At 32.7% G+C, this 9,809-nt stretch overlaps 1 protein-coding gene and 1 long non-coding RNA gene across 2 annotated transcripts; one reads left to right on the top strand and one right to left on the bottom strand.

Moving 5' to 3' along the window:
• The first annotated feature begins 2,825 nt into the window (after nucleotides 1-2,825).
• LOC117909440 lies at nucleotides 2,826-3,412 on the top strand. The gene is made up of 2 exons (XR_004650364.1): nucleotides 2,826-3,037; nucleotides 3,151-3,412. It is a non-coding gene; the product is annotated as an uncharacterized LOC117909440 (long non-coding RNA).
• A 3,340-nt stretch (nucleotides 3,413-6,752) lies between these two features.
• LOC117908263 (basic proline-rich protein-like) lies at nucleotides 6,753-8,671 on the bottom strand. The gene is made up of 5 exons (XM_034821882.1): nucleotides 8,610-8,671; nucleotides 8,346-8,470; nucleotides 7,725-7,980; nucleotides 7,099-7,610; nucleotides 6,753-6,875 (listed from the first exon to the last, which is right to left on the bottom strand). Exons 3-5 carry the CDS (start codon nucleotides 7,954-7,956, stop codon nucleotides 6,753-6,755), a joined length of 867 nt encoding a protein of 288 aa, XP_034677773.1. The 5' UTR covers nucleotides 7,957-7,980; nucleotides 8,346-8,470; nucleotides 8,610-8,671.
• Nucleotides 8,672-9,809: the final 1,138 nt, after the last annotated feature.

Here is a 9,809-nt window from a genome sequence, read left to right as displayed (position 1 = left end):
ATCACCCCATAAAACAAGGAACATAAAGTGATTATAAAGAAATTATACCATATGGACTTCTTTAAAAGGTTGATGAAATAACTTGTAACTTCACTCTTAAGCTTAAGAATAGTGCTCAGAAAACAACCATAATTTTCTTCCCTTTTTCTTAATCACTTTTTCACCAACATATCAAAGCTCTAATGCTATTTATATTTCGGCTTAGAGAATGTCCAAATATAAAATAACTTAATAATTGGGCTTAGGAAACTTTCATGGGTTGGACAAACTTAGCCCAATATGTACTTTATCCTAATTAACTTCTAACGACATTAAAGATGACCTAGAATACTTGGAGTACATTTTTCTGCAGGTTTGCATTATAGAAAAGCTAAAATAACCACATTCCCATTATTAATGATACAAGTATAGAATCAGATCCAAAACTATAGGGAGTGTTTCCACAAAATAGTGGTTGACTAGGATTTGTTAGTTGACATTCCACTCTTCTTCTCCCTCTGCTCATTTAGCTCCCAAGTTGTGAGAAAATAGATTTATTTGCACCGTGGCCTACCATGAATAATGATGATATAGCTTTATATCGATGGTTAAAACCTTGGATTAGTATGTTACAGGCCCAAAGGTTTTTATTAGTTGGTGATAAAATTTAGGAAAATGTAGTCAAATTTGGGGTTCAAGAAAAGATAAAGATAACTCCTCTCTCTTTGTTTTCTTAGTAACCAAATGAGAAGGGTGAAAATTTTTATTATGATAAATGGTCTTGTTTGATTTTTTATTTTTTATTTTTCACTTTTTTGTCAAGAGAAAGATGAAAGTAGTAAGAAAATATCATATCTTTTGCTATCTGCTGTCTGAAAATTGCTTCAAGAATGAGGGATGAGCGTTCCATGGATCTTAGAAAGGTTTTTTCGGTTTTTTTTTTGGTGTGTTTTTTTCTTTTTAACTTCATCTAATTTCATTTCCTATATAAAATAAAGGAAAATACTAATGGAGGAGTACCACTTATATTTTTAATTTAATTGTATGATAATATATTGCTTTATTAAAATTAATGGAATTCATCCTTTAAATCAATTTAATTGATCATAAGCCTCAATTGAGTAATTAATTACTCAAATCATCTTAATGTGTACAAGCCCAACTCTGTATTCCTAGAGAAAAATAACAATCCAAAAATATTAGGGTTAGCATGGATTAAAGATTCAATACAAAATGCTCATTATTAGTTGTTGAATTTAGAGATTGAATCTTCACTCTTCAGTCAAAAAAAAAAAAAAACCCATTTTTACTTTTTTGGTATAATAAGTAATAAGGAATAAGGAAAAAAACTTATATATTTACAATGAAAAATAGTTTTAAAAGAAAAAAAATTCATAAACCAATAAATTACTATATGGAGATTAATATAAATATAAATTATTATAAGAAGAATGTTACCACAATACAAATCTTCTAAATTTCTCAAATTAAAAGCTTAATCATGTTACCATGATACAAAATTTTGGTATCACATTTGATACTATAAAATTTTTCTCAACTAAAAACCACTAACTTCTACTCCTACTAAAAGCATGAAAAAAACAAACAAACACACAAATGGATTGAAGGGAGTCATCTCTTTCACCAATCATTATCAACTAATGATCTAACCACAATATAATTGAAACAAGTAAGAATATCAAATAATCAAATCTTCAATAAAAACAAACCCATTTTTTCCATCTGCTCGATCAGACCACAACAAGATTAAGTATGTGAAAAAAGTAAAAATGGGTTTTTTTTTTTTTTTTTTTTTTGACTGAAGAGTGAAGATTCAATCTCTAAATTCAACAACTAATAATGAGCATTTTGAAAGGTTATAAATGTTTTCTAATATTACTATCAAATGCACCATTAATATGGTTTTTTTTTCCTATTTTATATAGGAAGATAACTATTTGATACTTTATATATATTTAACCCATACCTCAAGATAGGATGTTTCAATATTTTTTGTGAAAATTTCACATTTGATAAAATTTTAAAAACATTATTAAATGATCATCACATATGGTTTATCTTAATATTTAAGTCATTCTCTTCCAAATGTGGATGAATATGACAATGATCATGTAAAACTAAAGTTCAAAAGGTACTAGACAAACGGTTCGATAGATGATTGACGTTCTAGAATTTGGTAAAACCTTGTATTTAAATATTATAAAATATTTATAATTTTCCACTCATTTTTTTTATTCATTCTACTGTTCTACATGGGATATTTTAATCTTATACTAAGATATAGTATATGCATATCCTTGTAGTATAAATTTATTTTTTTATATACTCTTTTTGTAAAATAATTTTTTTATTATAAATTTAATTTATGGTTAAAACAAAAATCCTAAAAAAAATATTTATAAAATGATATTAATATATGATATATAAATTATTTTTACATATTGAATAGCATAATATAAAAAATTTATTTATAAAATTTAAATATTTTAATCATGAATATTATTAAATATAACAAAATTTGTAGTTTTTAAAAATAGAAAATATCGTAATGTGATAGAAAATTTTATTTTAAACATTTAAAATAATATATATTTCATATTATTTTTTGTTTATTTTATAAATTACATATAAGTATAATATAACATAAAATATCTCATTATCTATGCTACTTTAAAATATTATATTAATAGGATATGTAGATATATATCTATCCTATCTTATCTTCAACTAACTATAAACTAATATTCTTCTTTATCCTATCTTATCTTCAACTAACTATAACTAATTTTCTTCTTTATTGCATATATTCAGCGATAGAGCAGGACCTCAAGGTTTAGGTCGTCCTCCTATTGGAAATACATGTTGACCACGAATGCTTCCGCATACCCAACTGGACTTGCACCAGTCACTGCCACAAAAAGATCAAGCTCTCGACGAGTGCTTCAACCTGGTGCCAGATGAATGCATGGCGATTGAAAACCACTGGGAGAATCGGAATTTCCAGCTTGATTCCCTTCACGTCCATGCAATCATAAAGGTTTTTTCTTTTCGTTCTTAATAATCACAAAGATTCTGACATGCATCTTTTGGTTTCTTGGTTTCTTTGCATACTGCTTTATTCATCCAACCCTCAAATTACGAGAAAAACAGCCCATTTGTGCGGTATCTTGCCATGAATAACTATGATAGCTTCATGTGGACGGTTGACACTCCACCCAGTATGTTACAAGGCTAAAGGATCTTGTTTGGTTGGGGAGAAAGTGTAGGGAAATGGAAGGAACCAAAATCTTTGAACACTGCATGGTCTCAAATTTTGGGGTTCTTCAAGAATAAGATAACTTGTCTGGTTCTGTTTTTTCTTGGTTTTGTATGGAACCAAATAGAGGAGTGAGAAAATTGCTGTTCTCAGTAATGTTCTTGTTTGATTTTTGATGTTCTTCCACTTCTTTGTACAGGGAAAGCTAGATGGTTTGAAACGTAAATGCATGTGATCAGAATTAAAAAGATTATTAAAAAAGAAAAGAAAAAACAAGAAGAGTAAAGATTGTTCTTCTTATAGGTTAATGGACGTGAAGATCATCAAGTTGGAAATTTGCGATTCACCCGGTTTTCAATGGCCATATATTCATCTGAAACCGTGTTGCAATGTTCGTTGACAGCTTGATTGCAAACCAAGAAAATATACCCTGTAATTTTCTTTTATTTATTTTTCGTTTCTCAGCAACCAAATGGACATCGCAGGAGGGTCGACTTCAATGCATGAAGGAGCTAGCGGCAAAGTACGAAGGGGAGGTGGCCATGAGCTCAAAAACAACATAGCCAAACATAGCCAATCCGGTAGTACAAGTCCTGGAGCAACGCCACTGTACCAGGTCTTCCACCAGCACCTCCATCTATTCATCCTCCTTATCCTATTATTGGTATGTCTAAACCTGCAGCAACACCATACACTGGGGAAAGCCACCACCATATTATCCTCCTTTTCTGTGTAGGAAAACAATTCCTCATTTCGTTTAGGCTTATCCGGTTCACATAAAGCTTGAGGGAAAATATATTTTTATATTCTACATCAAACTTATTTCACTTTTTTAAGTCTTCTACATAAACACTAAATAATTTAAAATTATATAATTTTTTTACTAATTTTAATTATATATTTTTTTACTTTTTTTATAGTAAAATCAAACCTTAAAAAATATTTTTTTCTTATTTCTTAATTTTCGGGAGCCAAATATAACTTAAAGTTATATGGAAAATAAGAAAGAAAGTGGTCTAGGATTCATCAATGGATGATATGGTGGTGGCATAGACTTTCCCTAGTTTATGGTCTAGGTGGAGGTCTAGACATATGACTATGCACCAGGATGACTAGGTGGTGGTGCACCCAAACCACTAGGTGGTGTGTTCTTGGTCATGTTGCTTTTGAGTTCATAGTCTACTCCCATTTGTATTGTTGGAAAGTTAAAGGCAAATCTAGAGAATTATCTTGTTCAGGTATAAAAATTTCTTCGCAATAATAACCTCTCAATAATAATAACAACCTTTCATTATTTTTTTTGAATAAAAATTGCACTTTTTATATTGTTGTAATTCCGAAAACAAATTCTTCATTGCAAATTTTTAATTTTGATACTTTGTACCATCTCTTGTAATTTAAAAGAATTTTTACTCTATATATATATTATGATAATAGTTTTTGATATTGTAGATATTGTTCATCTAAGTTTTAAATTTTCTATAATGTTTTTATTGAAATGGTATTTGAAGCTTAAGAGTAATTTTGAATTAATCCAATTAGGAAAATAGTATTTGAATTAATCATGCTAAAACACAAATTTACATTTTTCAAATGATCATTAGATAGAGTTTACCTTAATTATTAAACCATTTTTTTTCCTAATTAGGATAAGAGAAGAGAGAGCAACCTTGGCCCTTGAATTTCAAATTTTTTGTACATTAGAAAGTATTTATTTCTTAGAAAAATTTATGAGAAGATATCTTAGTTGTTCGGTCTCCCTTTATTTGATAATATCACTATGAAATCAAAAGGAATCAATTTCATGCTCACTTGCTTTTCTGTAATTCTTCTTCCATAATCACAAAAAGAAGAAATAAATCCTTAAATTTCACTAATGAAAAAAGAACAAAATTAAAGAAATAAAAAATTTATATTTTCACTTCCCCTTTAACGATCTTGAACAAGAAGGAATATAATTTCCTTGCATAAGAATGACTATGAAAAAAAAAAAAAAACACCATTAATGAAGAAGGTATATGTTACAAAAAAAAAAAAAAAGGAGAAAGGAAGAAACAAATACCTCACAACAACAGAAGAAGTTTTCAACTAAGCTTTCTCATAGTATATTTTGAATAACATCTAATTTTTTTATTCATATTGCCAAATATACAAAAATTTTAACTTGGACGAGTAAAAAAATTAGAAAATATCTTAAAATATATAAGGTGCAAATAAAAAAATAAAAAATAAATAACACCAATCAAATTGATTGCTTTTAGAGACTTGAGAAATTTAAGATTTATGTCTAATTAAATTTATTGGTTTCAATAAAATTTCACACATCAAATCCTTTTGGCATTAGGATTTCTAATTATTAATTTTTTTTTCAAAAATTTGCTCATTGGCTTAAAATTTTTTTGGGTCAAATTAAATTTTTTATTTCAAATCCTTTTGGTATTAGGATTTCTAGTTGCAATAAAAAAACAAATCAAACTAAATAAATAAATAAAGTAGTAAAAGCAAAGCTTAAAAAAAAGAAAAAGAAAAGAAATTTGAATCAAAATTCAAAATAAGAAAAATAAAAATAGTGAAAAAAAATAAAAGTTTGGAAAACTTGTTCCTTGGCTTAGAAAACTTGTTCAATTTCAATAAACGGGTTTGGGATGGGTTTAGAAATTTTTATGAAAACCCGAGACGGGCCCCGCCCCGATTATATATAAAATTAATTTAATTTAATTTTTATTTTACTATTTTTAATATATAGAAAAATAATAAAATAAGTTATAAAAATATAATAATTTAATTATTTATAAAATATATTTATTTTAATGTAATTAAAAATTTTAAAGTATTTTTTTTTAAAAAAAATTAAATTAAAAAAAAGTTAAACGGGCGGAGTAAGGCGAATATGGGAATTTATCATACCGGCCCTGCCCCGTTTAATTTTTTAAATGGGATGGGGATGGGATTTGTTTTGAATAAATGGGACGGGGTTAGGGGGGGTGACCCGTCTTGAACCCGCCCGTTGCCATCCCTACTTGAGAGACAGGTCCATGGACTTGAGCCCAAAGTACAAACTAGGCAAAGGCCTAGACAGTGCAAAACATATACAGATATGGTCATGGGATTTCTCTTACTTCTTGGGATTGGCAGGGTGGCGATATTGAGAAAGCAACTGATTGGATATTTAGCAATCCCGCTGCTGCTAGTTCATCAGATATGGATGCTACAACAAGTAGTACTCCTACTGCCGATGCTGGATTGCCTGATGGAGGAAGTTAGTTTCTTATATACCCTTCTGTTATTGTTTTGTTTTATACATTTACATTCTTTTGATGATTACCACTACATGATAATGCAGCTGCATGTAGCTTCTATCTATTCGGATTTCCTTGACAAGGTTGGGTCTTCTATTAAGCCCCCAAGGATATTATTTACATTTCTTTGAGAAGACTCAACAGTTGAATGACATGAAATATTCGACATTTTCAAGATGCTGTGAATTTCTGGAATCTCAGTGGTACTTGCTGATGGTTGTTGCTTGTAGAATGACTGAAGACAGCACTGGCCGGGTGGTGTGATAAAACTTTTTCCCCTTTGCTTTGCAGTACTTGTGAGTTTCTCCAAATGCGGTGCTCTGGAAATATACAGTCATGTTTTTCTTTGGCTTATGACAATTTCTGAATTCTTTTTTAATTACCTCGTGGGAATAACAACTTAAAAAGAGCCGGAATGCTATTCATGAAAATTTTTGTACCTGTAACTTGTTTCTGTCTGACTCCAGATTTGACCAATTTTTTGTAGGTTTATCAATTGAAAGAGTATGGTGTAGGTACAGGTTTAGACGTACCAATATATACGAGGATGAATAACTGAAGTTGTCGGCGGCGCTGACAAAGAAGCACCCGCAGGATTCCTTTAGTGGGATTTTTTCTATTTTCTGATTCACTGGTTCTCCCTCCCTTTGTCCCTGAGCTTGATGCTTCCCCCCTGTTTGGTGCAGTTGATTTTGGTGGAGAACATGGTGGTGGTGCATCAGGAGTATCGGATTGTCTAGGCGGAAGACCAAGTGGTGAGGGACCAGGACGACCTCGTCTAAGTGGAAAACGAAGTGGACGACCATGTGGTCTAAGTAGTAAACTAGCAGGTGTTGCTGCACTACGACGAGGAGGTGATCTAGGCAGAGGGCCAGATGATGGTGCACCAGGAGTACGAGGTGGGCTAGGAGGAAGACCAGGTGGTGGTGCGCTGCCAGGGGAACTAGGTGGTGGTTCACTGCCAGGAGGACCGGTTGGTGGTGGCGCACCGGGACTGCCAGGTGGTGGTGCTGCGCTGCCAGGAGGATCAGTTGGTGGTGCACTTCCAGGAGGACTTGGTGATGGCTCACTGCCAGGAGGACCGGTTGGTGGTGGCGCACCGGTACTGCCAGGTGGTGGTGGTACTGCGCTGCCAGGAGGATCAGTTGGTGGTGCACTTCCAGGAGGACTTGGTGATGGCTCACTGCCAGGAGGACCACTTGGTGGTGGCGCATCAGGACTACCGAGTGGTGGTGCGCTTCCAAGGGAACTAGGTGGTGCTGCGCAGCTGCCAGGAGGATCAGTTGGTGGTGGTGCGCTTCCAGGATGACCAGGTGATGGTGCGCTGCCAGGAGGACTAGTTGGCGGTGTGCGACCAGGACTACCAGGTGATACGCCTGGCCTTGGTGCATCGGAGCTCATCAGGCATTGATGTCCATTTGGTTGCTGAGAAAAGAAAAGAAAATAAAACAAAGCAGAAGAGTATATTTTCTTGGTTTGCAACCCAGAAAGCAAAAGAAGTCAAGGGAGGTATTTGACACAACTACTTTCGTAGCTTCAGTGTCTGGAAACGAAACCAATAGAAAACATTTCTGTTACCAGATTTTTTTTTTCTTTGAAATTGAAAAAAAAAAAAACAAAAAGAAAAGAAAAGAAACTGATAATGAATGAAAGGATATATACATTGATGATTTGCAAGTTGTTTAGCATAGTGATTCATCTTATTGCTGAAAATAAAAACAATTTTTAAATATATCCATGTTAATTTCCTTCATTTTTCAACAAAGAAAGGTTATTTCTTTATTGATTACCTGGTGAAAAGATCAAGGAGGAGAAATTCCTCCAATGAATTGAGGAAGTTGCAGCAGCTGTGAAATATTGGTTTGGGCACCAAGAAGTAGTGCTGGCTTGAACATAATTAACTTCATATCTGCCACTGTAATCAAACTCTTCATTGCTTAAAATCTAAATAAAACCCCACTCTTTTTTTCCCCTTCATTTTCTCTGCAAGTTCATAGAAAACGGGGGGGAAAGAGTCAGAAGAAAAGCCATAGATGAATAAAGAGACTAATTACCGCTTAAATTATCTTGAACTGGCCATTTCTGTCTTATGCAAGTTCCGACTTTGGGTTTCATCTGCACTCAATCAGATCACAACAAGAAGTTTGTGAAAAATGATTTGTTTAATTTCGGAGTAACTTGACAGAATTTGTAGAATTAATCTCACCAAGGAGGTGGTGTTCCTCATCCTTGACGCAATATTTTTCAGACAGCAGATAGCGAAAGGTTTGAGATTTTTATTCACAATATCGTCCAGCTTTCTCTGTACAAAGAAGTGAAAGAACATCAAAAAATGTTACTGAGAACAGCAATTTTTATCCTCCCCTATTTTGTTCCAGAGAAAACAAACGAAAAACAGAACCAGACAAGTTCTCTTATTCTTGAAGAAACCCAAAATTTGAGACCATGCAGTGTTAAAAGATTTTGGTTCCTTCCATTTCCCTACACTTCCTCCCCAACCAAACAAGACCCTCTAGCCTTGTAACATACTGGGTGGAGTGTCAACCGTCCACGTGAAGCTGTCATAGTTATTCATGGCAAGACACCGTACGAATGGACTGATTTTCTCGCAATTTGAGGGACGGATGAATAAAGCAGTATACCAAGAAACCAAGAAATGCATGCACTCAGAATTAAAAAGATTAATAAAGAAGGAAAGAAATAACAGAAAAGTGAAGATTGTTCTTCTTATTGTCGTAACCTTTATGATTCCATGGACGTGAAGATCATCAGCATGGAACTTGCAATTCTCCCGGTTGAAATGCTTGTCGACAGCTTGATCTGTCTGCAGCAGTGTTGATCGGTGCAAGTCCATCTTCTCGGTAATCTTGCTGTTTGGTTCTCGAGAAAACTTAGAGTTCTCTCTCTAACTGGTTAATTATTAGTTGGTTTTGGAGGATCAATATATAAACAGCCATGTCGGCGGGAAATTCACCTGAGTCTGTGGCGAGATTTTGCGGCAGATTGCACTGACCAACCAAATACTGCCACATAAGCAAAATTAGTTATTCCATAATTTTTTAATCAAAATTAGTTATTCCATAATTACAAAATGAAAAACTTTGGGCCGTTTCACTGTGTTTTGTTCTCATTTTTTAAAAAACTGTTTTTAAGTTGAAAAAAAAAATCTTTTTAATGTTTTATAAAAATAAAATTATTTCACAAGTTCTTTTTAAAAATAAAAAATAGAAAATTTGTTCGAAAAAAAATGTTTT

Source organism: Vitis riparia, chromosome 19 (genome assembly GCF_004353265.1).
Source record: "Vitis riparia cultivar Riparia Gloire de Montpellier isolate 1030 chromosome 19, EGFV_Vit.rip_1.0, whole genome shotgun sequence".
Lineage (NCBI taxonomy): Eukaryota > Viridiplantae > Streptophyta > Magnoliopsida > Vitales > Vitaceae > Vitis > Vitis riparia.
The sequence above is the reverse complement of the archived record's forward strand: the minus strand, read 5'-3'. Positions and strand labels throughout refer to the sequence as shown.